Source organism: Lichenostomus cassidix, chromosome 10 (genome assembly GCF_008360975.1).
Source record: "Lichenostomus cassidix isolate B80296 chromosome 10, HeHo_3.0, whole genome shotgun sequence".
Taxonomy (NCBI): Eukaryota; Metazoa; Chordata; class Aves; order Passeriformes; family Meliphagidae; genus Lichenostomus; species Lichenostomus cassidix.
In genome coordinates, this window is record NC_139491.1 from 19,407,001 (window position 1) to 19,432,768 (window position 25,768).

The following is a 25,768-nucleotide window of genomic DNA, read 5'->3' on the forward strand; positions in this document are numbered from 1 at the left end:
CAGATGGAACAGGAGCAGTGCTGCAGTTCAGGCTTCCTGAATTTTGGGTGTCCCTGTCCATGATAAGCCAGGCCTGGAGGAAGATCTTTGCAACCTGCTCAGTCCCCATGGGTTGATCAAAAGCTTCAGCACCTGACAGGCTACCTGAAATGGCAGAAGAGACAGACAGAAGAGGTTTTAGAGCCAGATAGGAGAGGTTTTAATCAAAGCACTGTGAAATACAGCCTCTCTGTGTATAAATCAGTGTTTTACACAAGATTGTCCCCTTAGAGCTCCTTTTCTTTGCTCTTAGAGGTAGAACTGACATAGTTGACAATGGTAAATAGAAAGAAATTTGGAGACATCAGCTTTTTAAGATATAAATTGGTTTTCCTATTCACTGTCCTGTTGCAAGAGGGGACAGATGTTGTTCTTGCGACATGGATTCACTGTGAATTTGCACTAAGTAGGGAGCATTTCACCAAAAAAGCATTGTAGTTGCATCTATTTAAATTAAAAAAAAAAAACTTAAAGATAAAATTTTAAAATTAGAAACTTTCTAAAATAAGATTTTAAAAGTGAACCTAAAATTTAAAAAGAAAAAAAAAATTCCCCTGATTTGAATAGTGGTTGGCACCAGATGACCTCCAGAAGACCTTCCCAGCCTAAGTTGTTGCATAAGAATGATTTTTGGGGTGGTTTATAATAAGTGCAGAAATGACAGGGGTGGGGATGAATGCCAAGGTGTGGATGCAGTGCAGATTGTTGTACAGCAGTGTCTGAGTCATTTTCCTGTGGGACCCCACCAGTGGGATCTGGGATGCTCTGGTGTTCTCCAACCTTGCAATGAATTCATGGCTTGGGAAGGAAAAGTTGAGTTCAGGTTAGAAAGGGAACATAAAAACCCCACCAACCTGTCAGTGAGAAATATCCATTGATTGTTCCCAGCTTCCTCCCAGGGAATAAACAGGAATAACAGAGCTTTGCTGTCTGTCTTCCTTTACTCCTCCTGTCCAGCAAGATCATCCTGTGGGGAGCTGGATTTGCCACTTCAGTAGCCTCTCCCAAAAGTTGCCATAAGAATTTTCACAAAACCTCTGCAGTATGTCCAAGTGATTTATTTTTTATGGAAGGAACGGAGACTGGGAGACTGTGCTGGAGGTAATAATTAGATCTGGCTTTCCCATCTATGGTGGAGCAGCAAGTGTGGAGGCACCTCCTTGTCCCACTATGCCCAAGGCTGGTTGGGTTTCCCAATTCCTACGTGGCTCCAACTGTCAGTGCCATGTCACTGGGAAAGCAAAGCTCCATCATCCAAACTGCCACTTAGAGCTCCAGCTTCTAAATCCCTGTCATTACTGGTTAGAATTGTTTGGAAGAAAAAAACCTGTGGAAGCTTTGTTTAACTCGACAAACTTAAAAAAGGTATTTAATATGTAAATTGAGCATGTTTGTTGTGGAGGCTCTTAGCAGAAAATGTAAACTGCAATGAGGAACTTTTGCAACTGTTTATTTTTTTTTGACTGGAGCCACAAGTTAATAATCCAAATTTCTGGTCAGAAATGGCTCTTTTAGAAGAGGGAATGAGGATCTGGGGATTGATTCTGCAGCTAAATGGCATCTTGCACACTTTTGCACATGGATGTATTTCTGTGTGCATGACTCCTGTGCTGCAGGCAATGGGATTTTGCTGGCTTTGGATGAAATAGGGATCCAAGATCCTTCCTTGCTGTCAACATTTCTCCTGCCCATAGGCTGACGCATCTGAGATCATGTTTTTCAGATCCAAGTTAGTGTTGGCTTGGTATCAAACCAAAAAAACCTCAAAAGCCAAACATAATATTGGGCTTGTTCTGCTGAGGAAGAAATTTATATAACTAAGTGAAACAAGGCTGAAACTTCTTTGTGTGGGTACTGAAACCCCCGGTAAAGCTGCGTTCATTGAAGCTGAGTATCAGGTCAATGAATGATGCTTTGATTTTTTCCTTGCAGAGCTTATGTTGAAAAATACCTCCTGGAGAAGTCCCGACTGGTCTATCAGGAGCACAACGAGCGGTGGGTGCCTCTGTTTTGCTCAAGGCTTGGGTTTAACTCCTCCTATACATGGCACAGAGAACTTAAACCCCTGGTGGAGCTGGCACGGAGGATCAGGATTTTCATTTTCCTACCCCTGTGCTGCAAAAATTAATGATGTGTTTTATATTTGAATATTTTGTTGTTTAGGGAGAAATGTGCTAATGGAGAGAATAAACTGCATTGTTTTATCAACAGTCTTTGACTTAGCATGGAATCATAGAATGGTTTGGGTTGGAAAGGACTCTAAAGACCGTCTTGTTCCAACCCCTGCGATGAGCAGGGGACCTTCCACTACAATATTGTCACATTTAATTTAATTGTCATTGCCTTTATGGCATATGGTTTATTATGTACCACTTCATTCTGGTGCAACTTGTGTACTGCTTAATTTGTCATTTTAGGAGAGAAACGTGGTATTTTCATTCTTCTTTGCAGTTCACTGAAGCATTCAGAGGGGCCTCTAGAAAGAGCCAAAATTATAAAGAGAGCAAACTTACATGAAGCGTTCTTTTCTAATTGAAGCATATTATTTGTTGCATATTCCCCTCCTCTCTCAGTATTTTTTATTCCACTTTTAAATAATTTTGCTGCCTTTAGTTGTCTTTCAACTCTTGGCACTTCTGGCTGTGTTTCCCTTTGGAGACAGATGTGTGAGTTTTCTGGAATGCTCCAGGGCTGTTGCTGGAGTTAAAGAGCATCTACAGCCTTGACAAGCATCCTCTTGGGTGTTGCAAGATGATTAAGCTTGGATCGTCTTGGAAAACATCCAACATAAAAGCACAGTTTTAATTTTAGAGACAAATGGTGTTGATCTGTGTTAGAGTTGTCTGGAAGCAGAACAGATGAGTGTCCCTGCGGGTGGGTTTAATATTAGTGATATTCAGGTATTTTGAATATTTGCGTTTTTGAATACTTGAAGGTTTTTCAGTTGTGTCTCATGGAACAGCAACTGCAAAGTTGTTACCTTTCTAAGGGTAATAAGGTATTAAAAATTGTTACTTCTGCATTGCAAGGAAATGTGTTGTGATTCTAATAAATAAAGGAGGTGCAGCCAGGTGGGGGTCAGGCTCCGCTCACAGAGAGCAAGTGACAGGACAAGATGAAATGGCCTCAAGCTGTGCCAGGGGACATCAGGAGGAATTTCTTCCTGGTAGGGGTGGTCAGGCATTGGGAGGGGCTGCCAGGGGAGGTGGTGGAGTCCCCATCCCAGGAGGTGTCCAAGAAATTCCTGGTTGTGGCACTCAGTGCTCTGGGCTGGTGACAAGGTGGGCATTGGGCACAGCTTGGACTTGATGGGCTTGCAACCTCTGTGATTCTGTGAAATATGTAGGCATTGCACATGGTTCTGAAGGAAAACCTGATCATCCCACAGAGAAATCCTTCAAGTACATTTTAGGGCAGTGGCTGTCCTTGGATGGAGAAGAGAGATTTCATTCTCCATGACATAATTGAATCTCTTCCATCCCTGCACAGCAGGTATGGACCAGCTCTAAACGGTGCCAGGCCCGGGTTTTGGAGCTGGAAAATCAGGTTGGGAGGTTTCCATGTGTCTCTGCTCAGTACTGCTGCTCGTTTTCGAGTCTAACAGCTTTTGTTTTTCATTTGTCACCAGGAACTACCATGTATTTTATTACCTCCTGGCAGGAGCAAGCGAGGAGGAGAGATCAGCATTTCACCTGAAGCAGCCGGAGGAATATCATTACCTCAACCAGGTGGGAATACTATACATGAATACAATCCATGGCCTTGCCTTTTCTTCTGCTGATATTTAATACTAATAAAGAAGAGGTGTGGAGTAGTAAAGGTGGGGTTTTTTAATGGTGTGGGGTAGTAAAAGTGGGTTTTAATGGTTTATAGGAAGTCTTCCATCACTGCAATAATTCTGCATTAGCAATCTGAACACCTGGTAGTGTTTCAGGGAAAAATAATCAGCGTTTTCTGTACCTGGGATACGTTAAATGTATTGAGGTTTTGATTGTTGGATGGAGAAATAGTCAGAATTTCTCTGCTCTCTGTGTGAATGTCATTTACTCATTAACATTTGTCTGCTAAGCAGGAGAGAAGGGGAAAATGTGGGATACTGGAATATAACATCTTGCATGAGGAAGTCCTAATTCTGTAGTTTCTGGCTGGCTTTTAGCACGACCCTTTGAATTTAACAAAAGAACAAGTCTAATATAACTAAAACAACAGCAACCATTGAAAATCTGGGAATTAATGATGGATGAGGTGTTACCAACAGCCAAATAAACTCAGTTTACATTATGATAATATTGTAATAAACTGATTTGCTCCAAGTATTTAAGCAGTTATCCAGTGACTCCTGTGAATAGGGACTTCAAAAAGACAAAAAAGAGGAGGAATATGTGGAGGAGGAGTTAAGTTACACATTGATTTTAACTAATTGCAATTTTCTTGTCACTGAAGCATGAGGAGCAATAAAGACTGATTTAACCCCTAAGCTGGAGAGAAACTTGGAGCCACAGCCCAACCCAAATAGCCTTTAGTCTTTTCAGAAATATAACTTCACTCAGGAATAGCTCTCAATTACCAGGGGCTTTTTAAGGATGTTTTTAAAGCTGGCAATCAGCACCAAAATCCATTGTATATTAAGGACTCCCACCCACCCGTTGCAGGATTTGGAAATATTCCCAAGTGAGGAACACTCTGAGTGCTGGAGGCTCTTTGCTCTCCATGCCTCAGGCGCTGGTTGGGGAACGTGGTGTGATCTTCAGCACCATCTGTGCTGCAGTTTTGCTGTGGGAAAGTGGCAAGATGGAATGTTTTGTCAGATTCCCAGGTTTTGTTGGGCCATCCAGTCACTTTCTGTTAGTTGAAAACATTGCTTTTAATTGCAGTCCTTTTTTTTTTTTACATAACAGTTTAAATGGGTTGATATTTCAAGGAAAATTAGAAATATAACAGCACATAGAGTGGGGAACCAGTAGGAATGTTATAATTTAGGGTGAAATGTTTATTTTAATCTAAATTAAGGTGCTGTGGGGAAAGTAAGCTGGAGAAGGCTGCTGACATCAGTCCAGTGGAGCAGGGATGCAGACTCTGGACTTCCCTGAACACAGTGTATGGACAGTAGTGACACTCTGAGTTTTAAGGAGTTCTTTAAATAATTTTTTAATAATTAGGATTAGAGTTAACACTGACAGCTATGGGAAAACAGCGCCTTTAGATGTGGTCAGGGCATGGTTTCACATGAAGACCATCTGACAGTGTAGTAGCAGCTTTTCCCTGCCCTGTAGGAGAAAGAAAAAGGAAAATAAGGAGAAAAAAGAGAAATGAGGTAGTGAAGAAATGGAAAAAAAAACTTGGGAAACATCTAAGGGGAAAATTATAAAATGACCCTTGCCCACTTGCAGTCTCTTCTTAAGTGTGTCCTGGAGAAACCCCTGCCTTTTTAAAAAGAAAAAGAATCAGTTCAGAAGTGAACCAAAGTGTTTTACTGGAAATCAAATATTCATATAGAGAAGCCATAAAATATTGCACCGAAGTGAAGGCATGACTCAGTCCTGAGTCAGACTTTACTTTCCTCCTCCCAGGTTCCTTGGCTCACGTTGTGATATGCAAAACAAATGTGGAGTTTGTTTGGCAGATGAGAAATAATCTACTCTGATACTTCACCAAAATGTGCTCTGTAAATGCAGAAAGCAGGTTGAAATAAAGATTTAAATTTATTTTTAAATGCAAATTTACTCAAAGTATCCCCTGAGTATAGGGGACTTCTCTATCCCTCCCCCAATGGCGGGTGCACCCACCCCTGCACACCCTGCGACTCGCTGAGTATTTTCTGTGCTGGTTGTTAACTTTTATCCATTTTGAAATCAGTTATTTGCAGGATTAGATCCTTATTTTCAGCTCCTCAGGAGCTCCAGTGCCATATCTCTCCCTCTTGGGACAGGTCACTGACACATGCTTTGACTCCTGTCAGCTCCATCTCTGATTGGAAAAAGAAAAAAATTCCTAAAATGCTTTAGAGTGTTGCTTGGAAGAGTCTCACTTTTGCTGCACTTGTGTGTGTCTGGAGCTGAGGTTGAGAGCAGAAACAAACCAAATCTGCACTTCAGTGGGATTTTGGCATCAGTGATTCATCAGCTCCAGGTAAACCAAGGGTTTCTCCAACTCTGGAGAAGAAGAAAGGGTTTTAGTATCCATTAGGATTATTGATGAGAGGGCCTTGCTGATTCACTGTGAGCAGGAACCAGCACCAGGAATGCAAAAGCATCATAAATCTTCCCTTAAAACAAATAAAACTAGGGAATGACTCTGCAGAATAACGACAGTTATTTTCCTGGTTAGGAAGCAGGTCGTGGGGGTGATTTGGGCTGGGAACACCACTTAACCCACTCTGCCTTGCTTTCAGATGACAAAGAAACCCCTCAAACAGAGCTGGGATGATTATTGCTATGACTCGGAGCCGGTCAGTACAAGAACCTGCCTCTTCCGTGTTGCTGGTGCAGGGCTGCTCTCACTTGAGTGTTTTAGGGACACCAAGAAAGCCAAATCCAATGAAGTTTAACCCATTAACCACCCTTTGCCAGAGGTGTTGCTCATGACAGTACAGATGTTTTTGCCTTGCCCTTTTTTGGTTGCTTCCATCTGGAAAGCTTCTTCAGCAGTTGGAGATGGTCACCTCTCTACAGTCATCTCATTTTGAGCAAACTAAGGGGGTTTTCATTCCATCCTGATGGAATACGTGATCATTTATGGAAATTGTGATGTGGCAGCAATGTGAATATTGAAATTCCATTCCAGTAAAACAGCAAATCGGTGTCTTGAAGCCCCAAGAGATGCATCAGCTCATGCTGGTTGTAGTGGTGTATCTGCTCTCCAGCTTCCAGGAAAAACCAGACAAACCTAAAAACATCTCCCCAGCCATCTGTGAGAAAATCAAATCCTGATATTGTTCAGAGTGCAAAAACAATTCCTTCTCCTAAAATACTTCTGCTGACATGATCATCCTTTCCAAACGGATCGCCCCAAAAAAGGGAATGGTGAAGCTTCTCCCCCTCCTCTGGCTCCTCCTGTGCCACCAATGTGCTCGGCTGTCTGTGTGTCTCATGGTGCTCCCCATGGGTGTGTCCTGCATGTGGAAGCATGTTTTGGATCTGCATGTCCTTCTTACTAGTTCTGCCATGTGCTTGATGGTTGCCAAAGTCTTGCTGATGCATCTGGAAGAGTGAGAGGTGATCTGGGAAGGAGCTGGGATTCACTTGGGCTAAACAAGCGTCTTAACAGCAACATTTCCCTGCAAAATCTGTAGGAGTGGAGGAGGGAATTTCCCTCACAAGGTTAAAAATATTGAATATTGGATTGGCATCCTTAATCCATCAGCATCTTTAGGGGTCCAGCAGGAACAGGGACTGAGCAGATACTGTTCTAGACCTTAATACCCTTTATAAGTTGGAAAGCCTGTAATTGCTTTAGGAATGGGTTGGGACAATTTGCTGAAGGAATTACAATTAAAACAACCCTGAAATTTGGTATGTTCTCCTGGATTGACCAAGAACACCTTGCCAGCCTGGGGAGTGCTTTGTTTGTGTCCTTATTCTGCTTGGCAAAACCACGTGGTGTTGCTGTTTAGCTATTTATCTATTAATTGATTCAGGATAATTTTATTTGGGATCATTTTCCATTATATTCCTGGTAAATCACATCTTTGCTTCAATTGATTATTCACTTTTAAGCCCACCTTGGGCTTCTCCTCATATCCATGGACTCAACCTGCTGCAGATGCTGGGTTTATAAAGAAACTCTGTTTTATCCTCTTTAAATTTTCTGTGGAAATCAGCGGATTGCTTCGATGTGACCATAGGAAGCAGGGGACTCACTTTTGCGGGGAAACTAATTGCTCTGGCAGGATGTTAACGGCAAGTTAGGTCTTTGGGGATGGACTTTGTGATGCTTGTCTGCTCTAATATCAAAGAAACTCCTCTTTTTAATAATTATCCTCCATTTATCATCCATTAGGAAGCGGTCCCATGCTGGAGCACTGCAGAGAGCATCCGCTTTTAAGGAGAGAATTTGCTAAAAGCCTTTCCATGCGGATTAATGAGTTGGGCAATTGTTATGTAAATCGTTAATTAAATTGCCTTCAGCATAGATTGTGCTACTTTGGAGTTGTCCGGGGTATTTTGCTGTTGACTCGTGACTTAATTTTGGAGGAATGATGCCAGAAAATGAAAATATCTCCTGGGATGTGATGTACCACTGGCAGCACCACTTGGTACCTTTAAAAAAAAAGGTTTAAATCAGCCTAATTTGCAGGATTTGTGGGTGTGTTGTCCTGCCAAGTCCAGGAATGAGGCGGGGAAGCTCTGCAGTGGCTGAGGATGCCAAGGTTGGAGTTCAGGAGGGACAAGGTCTTATCCCAAGGCTTTATGGTGTAAATAATCAGTGCTGGTGCCTGTGGTTTCCCTCTCTTGGTGGAGATGTCATTGCTGTGTTCCTTTGGACAGCTCTGGAATGGGGTCATTTCCAATCACCGTGTAATGGAAGGTGAAAATGTCCTTTTTTAACGGCTGCTTCCTAAAACAGGCTGGTGTTTTCTGCTGGAATTTCAATCCCTGCCTTCATCGATGCTGTGCGTGGTTTTAAATGGTTTTACTGTTCAACAGCTCCAAATTCACTTTGCCCATGGAGCATTAACTTATCCCTGAGGACAATTGATAAAAAAAAGTCAGTTGTCTTGTCCAGTTGTGCATCTCTGGCTTTTAGTGCAGTTGTGTGGGAATCTCCTATGTTGCAATAAATTTTTTTTATATATATACATTATAATAAATAATAATACTAACATTTACCTATATAAATAATATAAATTAGTATCTTAAATAATGATCTTCCACTTCAGTCATAGCTATGGCTGTAATGATGCTCTGGAGTGGGAAGAACTTTGCTGACATGGTTGTGAGGCTTTAAATGCTGCAAACCAGAAAGCTGATACTATAAAATAACTTCATTCTGTATATTCTGTATTTATTATTCCTTTTCTGTACTATCAGTGAGTACAAGTGGCTTTTCAATGATTCACATAACCGTGTTTAATCCCGGCTTTCCCAATTATTTGTGCAAAATTTTCTGCACGTTTGCTTGTGTGAGAAATATGATTTACAGGAAATGAACAAAATAAACTATGTGCATTCAGCTGCTTAATTAGTTCCAACTGCAGCTACAATTTTATTTGTATTGTTTTAATAGACTTTTAATAGAATTTTATACAATTTTTATTTATATTTACTTACACTTGGATTAACTTGTTGAAAGTCTCTAATTACTTGTGGAAAGTCTCAATTTAGGTGTTAGTAAAATACTCTGAGGTTTAAAATAACAGTATATTGTGTGATACACAATAAACTAATTTTGATTCAGAGATGGTGAATTTTTATAGGGCAATGGGCAAAATATTAAATATAGGCTAGGAAGCCAGAGAGAAGAATAAATAATCCATGGGAGGCCTACAGTGAGCCAAAGCAGAAGGAATTTGGCATGAATGATCTATATAGTCATTTAAAGAGCATTTCTGTTCCCTAAATATTGGTGCAGGACAACAGTGGCTGGATCTGGAATGTCACTGGATTTTTCTGAACATGTCAGTGACTGATATCAAGGAAAAACTCAACTGTTCAGGCACATGAGCCTCCAAGCAGTATAAAATATTCTGGATTTCAAATTCTCCCAATATTGAAATAATTTCTTGGCAGTTTGAATAAAGTTGCTGAAAAATATACTTAAAGCTTTGCCTTTCCCAGACAGGATTGAATGCACTGGTCATTTACATGAAGTTACTGAATTCTGTTTAAAAACTGAAATTCCCTCTTTAGTTATAAGAACTTCTAATGGACCAGAACTGAATGTGGAATAAACTGCCTGTTAATGTGGAACAAATTTCTTCTTGTTGTTATTTCCCATCCCTTCTATGTGTCAGTTGTCCCACACTGACCAACTCTCACCGTACTGTTGGAATGGGGTGACTCACCTCTTTCCTTAGAGGCTAAACCTGGGAAGCAAGGATGTGTCTCCAGGAAAAATTAGTCAAAAATATTGTTTTGTCAGTGCCAGGTTGGAAATGTTGCTGATAAAAGACCTGGAGATCACTCAGAGATATTTACAGAGTACTGACATAGCCATGTGGAGCTGATCTGGTGTTAATTTCTGTCGGTGCTTCCTCTGTGTGTTTGATCCAACAGGATTGTTTCTCTGTGGAAGGTGAGGACCTGAAGCACGACTTTGAGCGGCTGCAGCTCGCCATGGAGATGGTGGGGTTTCTGCCCAAGACACGCAGACAGTGAGTTTATTTTCCATATTAATAGCTTGGATATTAGCCTGGTTAATGCCACCCACATTGAAAGAACGTTGTCCAGAGAAGCTGTGGCTGCCCCTGGATCCCTGCAAATGTTATGGGCCAGGTTGGGTGGGGCTTGGAGCACCCTGTGATAGTGAAAGCTGTCCCTGCCCATGGCAGGATAGAGCCAGATGAGTTTAAGGTCCCTTATAACCCAAACCATTCCGTGATTCCATGATCATTGCTGTACTTAATGATTCCCTTCATGCAAATGGAGTGTTGGCAGAAGTTGATGTCTTGAAGTATTTCTCAAGTGTTCATGAATAATCGTGCCTCACTCTGCATGCCATGAATCCAGAGCCTAGTTTAATCAGAAATCCTCATTATCACTCATCAAACTTAACTCTTTGCATGCAGTTTCAGGTCTGTAGACTCATTTCCAAGTGGCCTCATTTACTAATTCACTGGAAGTGTTGGTTCGAAAACTGGACATCACCTGGGTTGCAACACCACTGACACCATGGAATTACAGGGTTCATAAAGGGCCATCTCTAACCAAACCCACAAAATAATCCCTTCTGTATTGATTTTTGGCTTGAAAGGCTTGAGTAGGTTGGGAAGAATTTGACATTAAATATTATCTCAAAATTATTTACACCCAGCTGAGAATTTCCAGAAGCTTGTCCTTTATCCCTCACTTGTAACAAATCAATTATGAAATTAAAACTGCTTTTTCTCTATCTTTCCCACACACATGGATAAATCCAAGGATGCAAAGTTGTGTGAATATGTTCTGTGTCAGAGGCTGCTTTATCAGGTTTCAGGACAAGGTTTGTCTAAAGCCTGTTGAGGGATTTAATTGCCTGAGCAAAGCAATCAGGAAGTGTCAGGACTGAGCAGAGTTGGGTGGTGCAGTAAATTCACACTTCTGATTTACTGTGCAATGATTTTTCTTGGCGCACAAGTTGCTCCTGCTGAATTTTGCTTGTCAAAAGTAAAATGGATTCTTCACTACACGAGCAGATTTATTTTGCTTGGCGTTGTACAATTGCAGCACAAATAAGGAACCACCTTCAGCTGAGCTATAAGAAGGATGTTTTAAATACTACTATACTTTAAAAAGTAATTTCTTTATAGCAAAATATGTGGTTTCACCTTTGTGGAAACAGAGAGGAGAAATTTTTATAATTGCATCCTGTAATTCACAATAAGGACTCAACATCTCTGTTTTGGGGATTAAAGGATGACTTGGAGAGGTGAAGGTGTGTTGTCCAGACAACCTGGTGGCATAGCTAGGAATCAAATTTGGTTTTATTCATTTTAACTCTGAAGGGAGTGTAGAAATAGGGACAAACAGGGTTTGTATCTGAAGTCAACCATGGCCCAGTAGTTGGGCTTGATGAACCTTGTGGGTCTCTTTCAACTCAGGATATTCTCTGAGTCTCTGATCCCGTGTTTTGGAGGGGAGATAACTTAAAAATGACCATGGGGCTGTCATTTGGTAACTGTGGGGTTTGATGTGTTAAAGAATTTTCAAGGAAAGTGTAAGGATGCAAGTTTGGTACTTGATTAAGGGAAGATCTTTTTGATGTGAGGCAAAGTGGATGCTTTGGATTGAAAATCAGAGGAATGAGCTGAAGAGGGAGATGGCCCTTGGGGGTGAAATTTGCTTTTTCATTCACTTTATGAAAAAACAACAGAGTGACAATGAATCCTCTCTATTTAGGATTTTCTCTCTGCTGTCGGCAATCCTGCACCTGGGGAATATCCGGTACAAAAAGAAAACCTACCGGGATGACTCCATCGATATCTGTAACCCTGAAATACTTCCTATTGTGTCGGAGCTGCTGGAGGTAAGGCTCTGCTTTCCCTCCTGAAAAGTTCATGCCTAACAAGCCACCTCTGGTCTAGAACACAAAACATCTGCAATATATTTCCAGTTTCACCAATGAGTGAGTCCTCCTGTGTTTCCATTCCTATGGGCTGTTCATGTTTGCCAGGGAAAAGGTACAGGAACTTTTTTAATGAGGTTTTCCATATAGGGTTTTTGCCTCTACTCTTCAGCTTCAGGTTTCATTGACTGAAAATCCTGTTTCTGTGATTAAATGTGAAAGTTTGCAGAGCTGGTCTAGGTGCAAAGCAAACCTGCTGTCTGATGTAGCAGTTTCTTCAATCGCCAGCCCTCAGCTCCCTCACCCTCCACTGGCACTCCTCAAATCTGTTCCAAGGTCTGTCTGAGGAACTCAAGCAGTTGTATGACCATCAGCCCCACATTGTGGTTCCATGCTGGCTGTCCTGAGCTCTCTCACCATGTTTTTTGTCTGTTGTTACCTACCAGCATCTGTAATGGCTGGGTTTGAGGTGCTGGAGGCCCATCTTATCCCTCTAGTCCCTATTTATGGGCCTGTTATGGAGTTCTTTGGTGCATCTGTTGATCATCTGTTGTTTAGGATCTGGCACCTTGTCCTCTGTGAGCGAGTGTTGTGCCTGTGTCCCTTGGGAAGGGTTTATAGGTATCAGCCCAGCTGGCCCAGGCCATGTCCTGCTCTGTCAATCAATGCAAAAGCAGTAAATACGTTCTTAGGAGATCTGCTCTGTCAGCCCAAGCAGGTTATGAAGCTGTGGCATTTCTTTTCATGAGGAAAGTCTTGAACGAGCCAACTTGTTCTGCTGGCCTTCAGCCTTCAAGAGCTGAGCTCAAACACCTCCTGACTTGGATTGAGGTGGCCAGAAGCTCCCCTTGCTGTCTCACTTTGCTTAAAATGCTCTAAACCTCTTGTAACTGAAATGTCTTTCTTGTAGTTGGTCATAGCAACAATTATCTTTACCCCTCGGTACTCCCTGGATGGTCTGGAAGGTGAATTTGTTCTGATTTTATGGTAAAATCAGAAGGTGACTCATCTTTTTGTGTACTCGTGGTGCTCTTCCCATTTCTTACATTAAATAACAGTTGTGTTATCTCCCTACTTAAAAAACTTAGGAATTGGCTCTCAGGGATTTTCATAGCACTTCATTAATGCCTCGAATTTAGGGAGGGGAAGGCTTCTGTAAAATATGATCTGAGCAGCTGGATGCACTTTGCATCTTGGCCTTGGAATTTGCAGAAATAAACAGAAGGAAAATATGAGTTGGGAGAAGAATATTGTTGATTTTACCCTGTTAAATGTGGCCAAGTCTGTTAAGTAATTGTTTTTTAAAAAAGCTTTGAGTAAGAGAGCGACTTAAAGATCTGAAAAAGTTCCAGGCTTTGGGTCTTTGCCTTTGCAAACAAACCCTTCTGCAACATCTGCACGTGGGGAGGTCACAGGGTGGTTTTACACATGATTATGTGAAATGAGGCATTGGCTGAGCCATGTCAATCCAACGGTGCCTTAATACCATGGGCTGGAACAGCATCCCCAGGTAGTGTCAACAAGATGTCAAAATAAATATTTATTTTTCACCATTTGGAAAAAAAACCAACACTAGAATCTGATGTAGCTGAGGAAAGTGATCGATTTCTCTTCGTCTTAGTAGTTCTTTTGCAAGCTAAATGACCATCTAGAACATAAAATGCTTGTTAATTAGATCAGGACAATGTGATCTTGTGAAATACATCACTGGGTTTGGGTAAGTGGCGTTGTTTGTCCCTGAAGTTGCATTTAGGTGATAATTTATCCATGGAACTGGAGATACTGGCTGCCCCCAAGGGTAAACCTTTCAATAGACCCACTGAAATCAGCTGAAATAAAGCCAATAATTTCATTTTCAGACTTGATATCCCTTTCTGAAATGCCATGTTTCTCTTTGCAGACCTCAACAGATGTTGCTTATTCAGACTTGACCCAAAGGGAGAACCAAAGGGTTCAAACAGATGAAACATTATTGTAAAAAGCAGCCACTACTCTTTATTCATTAGTTGGCTACTTAGAACTCTCCATATTAAGTGTAATGAATTCTTCTCATCCGGAGACCAAAAATACTGCTTGAAACATTTGACACTTTGTATTTTGTCTCATTTGGGTAATTATTTTTATTACTTTTCATTTTTTGCAGTCACTGAACAGCTTTGCTTTTCCCATTGTTGCGAAAATTATGAATTGGCTTGAAAAAGTTGTTAATCCCCTCTCCAGATCTTGGCATTAGACACTAAGAACTGAAAAATCATCTCAGAATAAAAGTAATATGAGCAGACAAAGAGTTGAACTTCCTTTCCTACAGTCACCAGGTGCCTGGTGGGACTGTCCTAAGCACAGCAAGGGATGGAAGAAACTGTGATCTGGTACTTCCTTTTCTTAGGGGAACTTTTGGGTTGATTTTTGTACTCAAATGACTAATTAGATTTGCTCAGTCAAGGATTTGAAAAGGCAAAGAGAAGGGAAAAATCCCACTGCAGCTGGGTTGGCATCTGAGAGCAGCCAAGAGAGGATGCAGAGGTGCTCTGGCATTGCTCTGGTCGGGGTGTAGCCTCCAAGGGCAGGAGGGAACCACCAGCATGGCTGAAATTAAAAACTTAGGCAAAACTGAGGTCTGCTCCACTGTGAAGGGAAATCTGGCCCAGATTCTTGTGAGCTGATTGGTTTGTGTTGCAACCGCTAAGGACAACTGCCAGAATTTCCCTGCTGCACCAGTTAATGCAACACCACTGCACAACTATCCTCCCTCTGTGTAATGAGATTTGTATCCCTATGAAATGAAGCTAATATGGAGATTTTTGGAAGGAATCTGGGAGGAGATGATGACCTGCGGTGGATTTGCTTTTTCTTAGATACCAACAAGCCCATCCAATATGCTTTTGCTTTATTAAACCATCCAGAGCAGCATTTGTTGAAACAGCAAACAGCAATATAGGATTTTGGCCAGACTCTGCAGATCATTGTTTCCTTTACAGTAAAACCCTGATTCCATTTTTTTTTCGGGAATAGACATAGCGTGTGGATTATGTGATGCTTTTGGCAGGTTTTTCAGGGCCTTTGTTTAAACTCTGCTGAAATGCTGTGCCGGGGAGTGATGTCAAGGCTGCCTGATGGATCAAGCAGACGTGGAGTTCTGTGCAAGCACTGCAAATATCCCAGGGCCTGGGCAGAAATCATAGAGGGTTGTGTACAACTGGGGAAAACCTTGTGTTTCTGGGGGAAAAGCTTGGAAAAGCTAATTGTGGGCTTATTAACAAAAATAATATATTAGAAATTATCTGGTTGACCTTAAAAGAGACTTTTTGTTTTCCATTAGAAGAGCAGGAACATTTAAATTGTGTGTATTTAATAACATGGGAAATTATTTCCATGGATGGAGCACTGAGAAAGGAGATAAATTCTGTCTTTGCTCAGTGGAGCAGTTTTATATTCAGTTTTTAGGTTTAGGTAGCCTTGATGCAAATAAAGGTAAATATAAGTTACCAAGTACCCTAAATTAGTTTTGCCAGATCTCCCAGTGCACATTTGTATTTGGAGCTGAAGTCGGCCTCTGTGGAAGATTTATGTGCCCAAGTTCTTCTTCCACTAAAAAATGGCCTTCGGCTTCTCAGAGGGATCCCACAGGCACTGAGCTCCTCCTGTGATAAATGTCTTGGAAGTTAATTGGGGAGGGGGTGAGGATTATGAAGCAGACAGTGCTTGCATCCAGCTTTTTCTTCTGGATCTGTTTTCCAGATGAAGTTTTGTAGAATCACAGAATGATTTGAGTTGGAAGTGACCTCTAAAGTTCATCTGGTCCAACACCCAGCAATGAGTAGGGACATCTTCATCAAATGCAAAGTTTGAGTCAGAACTTGAGTCAGAAAACTTCAGAGAATCATAGAATATGCTGAGTTGGAAGGGACCAATGAGGTCCATTGAGTCCAGCTCCAGGCCCTGCACAGACACCCCAACGATCCCACCCTGTGCCTGAGAGTGTCATCCAAACATTCCCTGAGCTGTGGCAGCCTTGGGGCCATGACCATTCCCTGGGGAGCCTGTTCAGTGGAAGAGCCAACATCCAGCCTAAACCTCCCTGACACAGCTCCAGCCATTCCCTCCCTCCCATCCTTTCTAACTCTCTGGTTATTGGAAAGAAAGTCTGAGGAAAACGTTCAGCTCTTTTCCAAGAAGAGCTGATAGAAATCTGAATTATTTTCTGTTACTCTACACGAGGCGGCTTTAGAATGAGGACTCAAAGCTGTAATGCCTTTCTCAAATATGGGAGGAGTGACAAAACCTGATGTTTTCTTGCTCTCCAGTTGGAAATGGTTTATTTTCCTTCAGCTGCTCTAACATAATACCCCAGCATTACTGGAGGAGCCATCTCTGCCTGCCTTGGCTCCAGCCCAGCCCTTGCTGGCTCCCTGCTCCCAACGTGCTCCTCTGACGTTCCCAGCCATGGCACTGCGGGTCACCCTTCACTGGCTCGTGGAGCTCAAAGCATCCAGCCCTCTCTGGGCCTGCTTGTGGCAACGAAGTCTTAAATCTGCATTTTGTCCCTGTCATTAAGATCTAAATTCCTGCAGGCCATGTTTAAGAGGAAGAGCAGGCCCTCTTTAACACCAGAAAGCAAAAATCCATGAAATGTGACTTAATAGTGAAACTCCCAGGGCACAAAGTAAAGGAATAAGTAGTCTTCTCCTCTTTGCTACTCTGCGCCAATGGGGCTTGTCCCTATTTTAGTGTTTCACTCTTACTGGAGGAGGAAGTGTAGGATGTGGGGAAGCTGCAAGTATCTCCACATCCTTAGTCATTGACACGTGCTGAGTTTATCTTTAGAAAGCTCCAGTGGCTCCTCCCTGGCATCAGGAGTCAGCTACCTTCATGCTGTGACCTTGAATAAAAATCAGGATGATTTGGCTGCACCTGTGGTGTTCATCAGAGGCGATGAAGGAATCAAGATCAAGCTGCATGGGGTGGCAATTGCAGGCAGAGGCCTGGGGACAGCAGGGATTACATTCCCATCCTTGCCAAAAGTGTTTTTGTAAAGGAAGATGATTTGATATGATCTCCCTGGGGCAGAAGATGAAGGATGCACATCCACAGGTTCCCTCCATCTGGAGAGCAGAGGGAGAAGAAACTGGGGTGACCATGAGGTAGGGATGGTGAAGGATGGTGTAGGTAGTTGTTTGAATTGTTTAAAAGCCCTGTGTTTGCTGACAAATCTGGGACTTGGAAGCGTTTATGTTGTTTAGGAATATTTCTTTGGACTGTTTTGATTAGGAACCATCTGACACCCCTCTGCCTTGTTGCCTTGGATAATTAAAAAAAGCTGGCATGCCAGCTGCGGGTTTGCAGCATCCCTGAAGTGGGATAATGGATGGTGTGAAACTCACTTTTGTTCCAAGCTGTGCAGTTGAGGGAGAGCAGCCGATGGTCCCGCAGTCGAGAGCTACTGGAAAAGTGTCCACAGAGCTGAAAATTACAAAATCACTTATTTTTGTGAAAGTAGAGGATTAGAAACCAAACGGGAAGTCTTGCTGTGGATCTCTGGATGAACCAGGAGATTATTTTTTTCCTGCTTGATTTGGAAAGGTGAAATCAGATTGTAGGAACCAGGGGCTCCTGAGTACTGCTGAGCACTGAAAACCTCAAGGTGTTAATGTTTCATTTCTGGTGACTTAGATCTTGCTGGTGGGTGACATCATATACAGGTGATTTTATGTGTTCTGATTTCCACAGCAACAAGTACTTGTTTCAAGAAGAATCAGTAACATAAAAACGCCCTGGATTTTATCAGGGAGACTCCCACGATGGTAGAAGGAGATTTTTGGTTTTGGTAGAAGGAAATTTTTGTACAGAAGGGCGTCGCTATTGCGATGCTTTGTGAGATTCCTGAGCTGCCACTGGCTTGTTTGCATTTTGTCTTCCTACTGATTCCTGGATTAAACGATTAAGTCAAAGTGCATACAATCATAGAATTGTTTTGGTTGGAAAAGATGTCTAAAATTATTGAGTCCGCTCATTAGACCACTACGTTTCCCATTTTCCGTGTCAAAGCATAAATGGTTTCCATGTGATAAAATCGTGGCCTTGGATGGCTTCAGGAATGTGGATTTTGGTCTCCAAAATTCAGACACATTCAGAGGAGGTCTGATGTCTGCATGGAGTCCTTCAGGCAGGATAAGAAGCTTGTAGAGACCTCCGTGCGGCTTCACTGTATCAATCCCTATCCACTAATTCTGGGCTCCAAGATTTTCCCCCAGCCTAACTAAATTTAGCAAAGTTCTGTCAACGACTTGAACTCTTTAGGGCTAACTGATGTATTCTGGGAGAGAGGACACCTTCAGAATTCCTCCAGGGCACCTCAAAGTAATAGGGGCTTGAAACTGATTGGAAAAGATGTTTTTTCCCAGCAGTTCCAGGTACCACTTAATTTGTTGGCACCGTTTGCCTCTTTGCTGAAGTGTCTGTGTTCACACAACTGGCTTTTGTTCTGCAAACCTGTGAGGGCTGATTAGAGACTCTCACCTCACCAGGACCTGGGTCTTTAGGGAGTAAACATCAGGTGCCAATTGCAGAGCAAACAGCAGGTGCTTTTCCAAAGGTTTCTTCCTCCTGACTCCTCCCAACCCTGAAAAGCACCCAAAACTCCTCCTCCATGTGGATATCTCTGAAACTCGTGATACTGCTTGGCTTATCCTAGAGAAATTTGTATGATTTCATCTTGACAACACTAGAAAGTTGACTTATTTTGCCAAGAAAAAGTGTGGGAGTGAAGAGCTGCATCGGGAATAAGAAAACGAATGGGAAATTGCTGCAACTGGGACGCCTGAATGCGGAAAATCAGGTTCCTTTGAATACCCTGGTGTTGGGTTTCTGATGCTGAATTTATGTGCTGAGTTGGCTCCTCCCAATGGCATGTTTTTACCCATTGAACTTAATTCTGCAAGGGCTGGCAAAAGGGCTTTAATTATTTTTTTAATTAAAGTTTGAAATTTGAAAGTGTTTGCACTGAATTTTCTTATTTTTTACATTTATATGTTAGCATTTTTTTAAACTGGATTTAAAATAAAAGAAGATTCTTCGAATAATTGTTTACATCAGTATTTCTGTTTTAGGTGAAAGAAGAGATGCTGTTTGAGGCCCTGGTGACCAGGAAGACAGTGACAGTGGGAGAGAAGCTGATTTTACCATACAAACTGACAGAGGTCAGTACATGATGTTTGTTATTAAAAGGCATCTCATGGGATGGTTTTTAATACTTTTGAGATGCACACTCAGAATTTCTTTCAGTTTTTATTTATTTATGTCAAAATAACATGGGAGAAGCTAATGGGTGTCCTAATCTAGGAAATTATTGACTTTTCTCTTATGCCATTCCTGGAAGGCAGGTTTGTACTTTTTCTATGGTTTGAAGGAGCTTTAATGACTTGTGGTTTTTGTGAAAGTTGTCCAAAGCAGAGCTGTGCATTACTGAGTGTGTGTGGCACAGGTGTTCATCTCCAGACATCATTCCTTAAGCTGGAGCACTGATTCCTCCACAGCAGGGTGCTGATCCAAGGCTCCAGGAAATTTTTACTGGCTTCCTAAGTGCCCGTGTTAGTGGTGGTTCTTGCATGGCAGGAGCTGCGCATCTCCATAGGAGATTCCTGTTAGCTTTTCCTCAGCGCATTCACAACCTGGGTCCATGGGTGTTACTTTGGAGCAGCCACAGCTCCATCAGCTGCTCTCAGACTCCAGTGTAGTTATATGGGATCTAGATATAATTTTCAGGAATTCTGAATTCTATTCTGTGGCTGGTGAACAGAAGCACCTTTTTTTACTCTTACATTCTTGAAAATACATAATTTCTGTTCTGCTGAACTACTTGTTTTGCTATTTCCACCTCTAATGTTCTTGTATCCTCCAGATTAGGAACACTGAGCATCACACCACGCTTGGTCCCTCTGTTCCCTCTTGTTGTAGGGTTGTGTGAGAATTTACAACACCTTAAGTAGCATCTCGAGAGCAGCCTTTTGTGTCACAAATAAATAAACACATGTCGTGTTGTCACTGGGATCAGCTGGAGATGTTTTGATTCCTTTTTCCAGGGCAGAAAAAACCATTATATTTTCTCCCACTCTGAGGGTGTGTTTAAGCTCAGTCACTGTGACCAAGCTTTAATCTTTAGAAGTTGTGTTGCCTTTGTGCAATGCTTGAATGTCCCCTAACAAAGGGCACACAAGGGCTCTCACCAGGTCTTTGTGATGGACATTTAATTGATGTGGTGTTAATACTTTTTCCCTGCATTGTGGTCACAGACTTTAAAAAAATGGCTAGAAAAGTTTAGAATTCAGCTATTCCAGCAGAACCACCCTTCTGCTGGAGGGTCCTTAGAATCATGGAATCATAGAGTGGTTTGGGTTGGAAGAGACCCTAAAGATGATCTTGTTCCAAGCTCCTGCCATTGGCAGGGATACCTGCCACTATCCCAGGTGATTCCCAAGCCCCATCCAACCTGGCCTGGAACACCTCCAGGGATGGAGCAGCCACAGCTTCTCTGAGCAACCTGTTCCAGGGCCTCACCACCCTCCCAGCCAACAATATCTGCCCAGTATCCCATCTAATCCTACTCTCTGACAGTTTGAAGCCATTCTCTCTTGTCCTGTCCCTCCAGGCCCTTATCCCAAGTCCCTCTCCAGCTCTTCTGGAGCCCCTTTAGGCAGTCTTCTCCAGACTGAACAATCCCAGCCTTTCCTCACAGCAGAGCTGCTCCATCCTCTGATCATCCTGGTGCCTCCTCTGGACTTGCTCCAACAGCTCCACATCCTTGTGCTGGTGAACTCCAGAGCTGGAGGCAGCTCTGCAGGTAGGGTTTCACCTGGGCAGGACAGAGGGCAGTATCCTTGACCTGCTGCCCAACATCTGTAGTGTATTGACACTGCTGGGAACAGTCTTACCTTGATGCTCTTTCTTGTCGAGATGGAAGAAACCTCTTGAGACCTACAGTGGCTCAGCATGAGTTTCTTAAGTGCTTTCCAAAATGTTTTTGGTGATATGGCTGCTTGCAAATCTCAGATGTCCCCTTAGAAAGATCTGTCACCAATATCAGCAGAAGAAAGGAAAGATCAGGGTGTGGTGGCTGTGGGAGAACACAAGGCTCCCTTGAGAATGGTTGCTGTGATCTCCATAATGAAATAACTTTGGAAGAAGCTGTGAATTGTGTTAAGAAGGGCACCTCCAATGCTTTTTGTTCACCTCCTTACATTATCAGCATCCTGACCACCAAATTTTATCCAGCAGTGACCTCACTCTGGGAGCAGGCTCACTGCTCACAGAGCAGAATTTGAGATTCACCAACTGGAGCTTCCCCATGGTAAGAGGTCTTCTCCTGGTTTTCCTCTGGCTCAGGGAGTAGGAGGAGTGACTTAAATTCAGATCCATCTGAATCAGAAAGGAAGACTGGGATTCATTTGACATTTTAGGACTTCACAAAGACTGTTGATGTCTGATAATCCCCACTTATGACTCACTGGACTGTTGGGAACCAATGGACTGGTTATTCCTGTGTATTTAACAAAGGAGCATTATAGTTGGCTCCAATGGATGGAGCCGTTGAGGGTATGAGGATTTACAGTTATGGCTCTCCCACCATGACCTCTGTAGCTCATGGGCAGATGACTTTCCTTATGGATACTGCAGCTATTTTATTCTTCAGATGTCTGAGGGTTTTTTCATAGCTTGGTACACTGAAAGTTTCAGTGGAGTTTGCTGGAAAGGACTCTGCTGCAGTGGCTCTCAAAGAAAGGATTGGATAATGTCATTTTGGCATGTCCTTGATTCTCTACACCGTCAAGAAGAGCAGATTGGATCTACCAGTCTTCAGGTTACAAGAGAGGTGGTAGATGCCACATCCCTGGACATGTCCAAGGCCAGGTTGGATGGGACTTGGTGTAGCCTGGTCTGGTGGAAGGTCTCCCTGCCTATGGCAGGGGGTGGATCGAGATGATCTTTAAGGTCTCCTCCATCCCAAACCAGTCTGGGATTCCACATAAAAAGCTTTGAGATCTTAGGTTAGGGATGGGTTTTGAGCTTTGATGAGGTTCCCATGTGCATCTGCTCCATTCTGGAATGTTTCAGTTTCTGTGCTTGGCGCAGGGGCTGACGTTTGCTGATCACTTTCATCAGTGTTGGAGTTTGTGGAGATGACAATTCCACGCAGAAATGCTTTTCATGGAAAGTGAGTGCTATCTTTCCATGACCCCAGCCTGACTTCTGAGAGATCTGTGCCCTCAGAGTCCTGCTGTGACAACTGTCACTCTCCTTAATAATCTTGAATGGGCAGAGTTGACCTGGAGGGATCCTTCCCTTTGGTGTTTTGGAGGCATCAGAGCTGAGATTGGAGTTTTATTGTCTAAGCCAAGCCTTTTCTCTTCCCCTTTCCCGAGCTGCAGCCCTCGAGCACACGGAGAGGCCGCCTTTGTTGGATTTGCAGTGATGTCACATTCCTGGCTGTCTGCTCACTCCTGCCTTGTTGTTGTGCGCTGATTGGAAACACAGTCCTGTGGTTTGGGGCTTTTTTTTAGAAACGGTGGTTTGAACGCTTGGCAATTTTTTAGAAACATTCTCCTTCAGTTATGAATTGATACCAGACTGACTCTTCTGGTTCTGTTCATCTTTACAGTAATTTGAGTAAAGCTACACCTTTTATTTCTGGCATGTTTTGGGTAGAAGGTACTGCAAAGTGGGACAACTTGTGGATGGACATCATGGGATCACAGACTGGTTTGAGTTAGGAGGGACATTAAAGCTCATCTTATTCCACCCCCTGCCATGGGCAGGGACACCATCCACTGTCCCAGGCTGCTCCAAGCCCTGTCCAGCCTGGCCTGGGACACTTCCAGGGATCCAGGGGCAGCCACAGCTGCTCTGGGCACCCTATGCCAGGGCCTCACCACCCTCACAGGGAAGACTTTCTTCCCAGTATCCCATCTATCCCTGCCCTCTGACAGTGGGAAGCCATTTCCCCTTGTCCAAAGTCCCTCCATCCCTTGTCCCAAGTCCCTGTGCAGCTCTCCTAGAGCCCCTTTAGGCACTGGAAGGGGTTCTGAGCTCTCCCCAGGGCCTTCTTTTCTCCCAGCAGCTGGAAGCCTCCAGTGTTGAAGGAGAAGCTCCAACTGGCAACCACGTTTATTCATATTTTACTTCTTCTCTTAGGACTTTCCTTGATGGCTTTGCCCTGGGAATCAAGTTGGGCTTTTCCCTCAGGAATAATGAGCCATTTTTAAGTTAGGCAGATATAATGACTTTGTCAACTGTGTTCCTTTTAATAAGTCAAGACTTCCTGATTCTTGCCCACATACAATCTTTCTGCTGGATGATCTTGGAGGATCCAAGGATTGGATTCCAGTGCCTAAAGGGGGCTTACAAGAAGGCTCCAGAGTGACTTTTTACAAGGGTCCGGAGTAACAGGACAAGGAGAAATGCCTTTAGACTAAAAGAGGGCAGGGTTAGATGGGATATTGGAAAGAATTCCTGGCTGTGAGGGTGGTGAGGCCCTGGCACAGGGTGCCCAGAGAAGCTATGCCAGCTGTGCCACTTCCCATCCCTGGAAGTATCCAAGGCCGGGTTGGATGGAGCTTGGAGCAACCTGGGACAGTGGAAGGTGTCCCTGCCCATGGCAGGGGTTGGACTGGATGGGCTTTAAGGTCTCTCCCAACTCAAACCGGTCTGTGAATCTTTGATCTAAATCAGATGACAGGTTAAATGTTACACTGAAGTCCAGTGAGGAGTTAGGATTCCAGCAAAGGAAAATTGGTGCCTCTTTGGTGCCCCTCTTCTGGTGCCAGCAGTTGCTGGTGCTGTCATCTTTGGCTGAGCATGTTCTTCCCAGCACAGAGAAGATTTCATTTTACTTTTTTCCACCCAGGAGGGTTCAAGGTGTGTGACAGCAGCACCTGCTCGAGCATGGCCATAGGTAGGAGCTAATGAATAGTTGTGAACTAAACTCTCATTTCAGGGTGGGATCGGTTGATTGTGGGATCTTGATGTGTAGTCAGTGCTCATCCTTGGTATATTGCAGGGATTATGGGATGAGCTTGTTCTTCAGGAAGACCCTACAAAGCATAATATCCCATCAGCTTTTCTCATAATTCAAGAACTCACGGTTTATTGTTAAGAAGTTGTGTCTAACCATAGTATTAACATTCCAGTACATCCCCATGTCACTGGAGCTACAGCTCTTTCTGGAATTAAGGAGAAGGCAGTAAAGGAGGACCTGGTTTTGAAGGGGAAAATCAGCACTGCTTTGTTTTCCTCTCCTGGGCATGGCACCGATGGCAAACATGGGCTTGATTTGAGAACCCTGCAGGGGAGCTGCCGTCCGCTCCAGCTGCACCTCCCAGCGCCTCTGGAAGTCAATGATACCGCATCCATAAATAATGCTTATATTCACCTCTGGCAGCTACCTCTTATCTCCTGAGCCACGCCAGCTCATCTGCCGCAGAGCTGCCTCCTGGAACTATCCATTTTTCCTTTTATAGCACTGGATGGTGTTTTAATGCAGTGTTTGAAATGAGCGCGAAGGTTTCAAAGCTTTAGGCCAGAGATAACCTTAGGAAAAGGCTGCACGGACATGAAAGGCTGCACTTGTGTGCTGAGGTCTTGGGCTGTTGTCCAAAACAGCTGCCAACAACTCTATCAGGAATGAAATGGTGCATTAATGGAGCCAACAGCACTTCATTGGTTTCCAGAGAAATCACAGTGCAGTGTTTGGTAACAGTGAGCTGGAGAATTCCATTTCTTTTAGCAATGGGAAGGACCCTTAGAAAATGCTATGGGAGCAATAGAGCCATCAGTAGTGGGAGGGGTGATTGAACTATTTTGATTCAGATCTGTCTGGAACATTGGGCATCTCTGCAGCCACAGCAATCTTCTTCCTGATAAGGTAAAATACAGCAGGCATGTAGCTGAAATAGGAGAAAATGGGATTTTAATGGCAGCAAAGTAACACTCAGTGGATTGCTGTTGTCCTTCTCAAAGTGCCCCTCAACTCCAGCCACTGGGCTTTTTTTCACACTTTCATATGGGCATTTTTGCAGTTTTCCTGAGGTAGGAAAGCTTGACAAGCCACAATTCCAGTATTTAAAAGAAGCCAGATGCACTAAATATCAAGGGACTTGATTGATGTTTGGTAGGAAACATGTGGGAGCAGAGCACTTCAGTCACATCTCTGTGGAGAACTTGGGAGTTGTTAAAAATCATTCTCTTGATCCTGTTTGTAATCTGAGTAACATCTTAATCCATGTGAGGAACTCCCCTCCTGGGCCTTGTCTGTCTTTCTGCTTCAATCTAAATAATCCAAGGAATTCAGGTTTTTTCCATTTCTGCTCGCTGCAGGGCTCCAAGGCCATTAGAGTATGTCTTGACTCATCTATTCATTTACCTCTCTCACACCCATCTTGGTTGGTGGTTCCATCCCTATTTCCATCATGCCGAAGACAAGCCTGTGGCTGAGCTCCCCAACCATCTCTGCCTGGTTTCCATCCCATCTGTGCTTTTT

The 25,768-nt window shown here is 43.1% G+C and overlaps 1 protein-coding gene across 13 annotated transcripts in view; it reads left to right on the forward strand.

The window, feature by feature from the left end:
- MYO9A (myosin IXA) overlaps positions 1-25,768 on the forward strand; it is a 177,342-nt gene that overhangs the window by 63,621 nt on the left and 87,953 nt on the right. For 11 of the 13 annotated variants that reach the window (XM_085071095.1, XM_085071102.1, XM_085071098.1 and 8 more), the window contains exons 4-9: positions 1,972-2,034; positions 3,668-3,767; positions 6,431-6,487; positions 10,254-10,351; positions 12,075-12,201; positions 19,347-19,436. In XM_085071095.1, the coding sequence (XP_084927221.1) occupies positions 1,972-2,034; positions 3,668-3,767; positions 6,431-6,487; positions 10,254-10,351; positions 12,075-12,201; positions 19,347-19,436 (535 nt within the window). The remainder of the gene's footprint in view (positions 1-1,971; positions 2,035-3,667; positions 3,768-6,430; positions 6,488-10,253; positions 10,352-12,074; positions 12,202-19,346; positions 19,437-25,768) is intronic. The other 2 variants (XM_085071104.1, XM_085071105.1) reach the window with 1 other exon arrangement.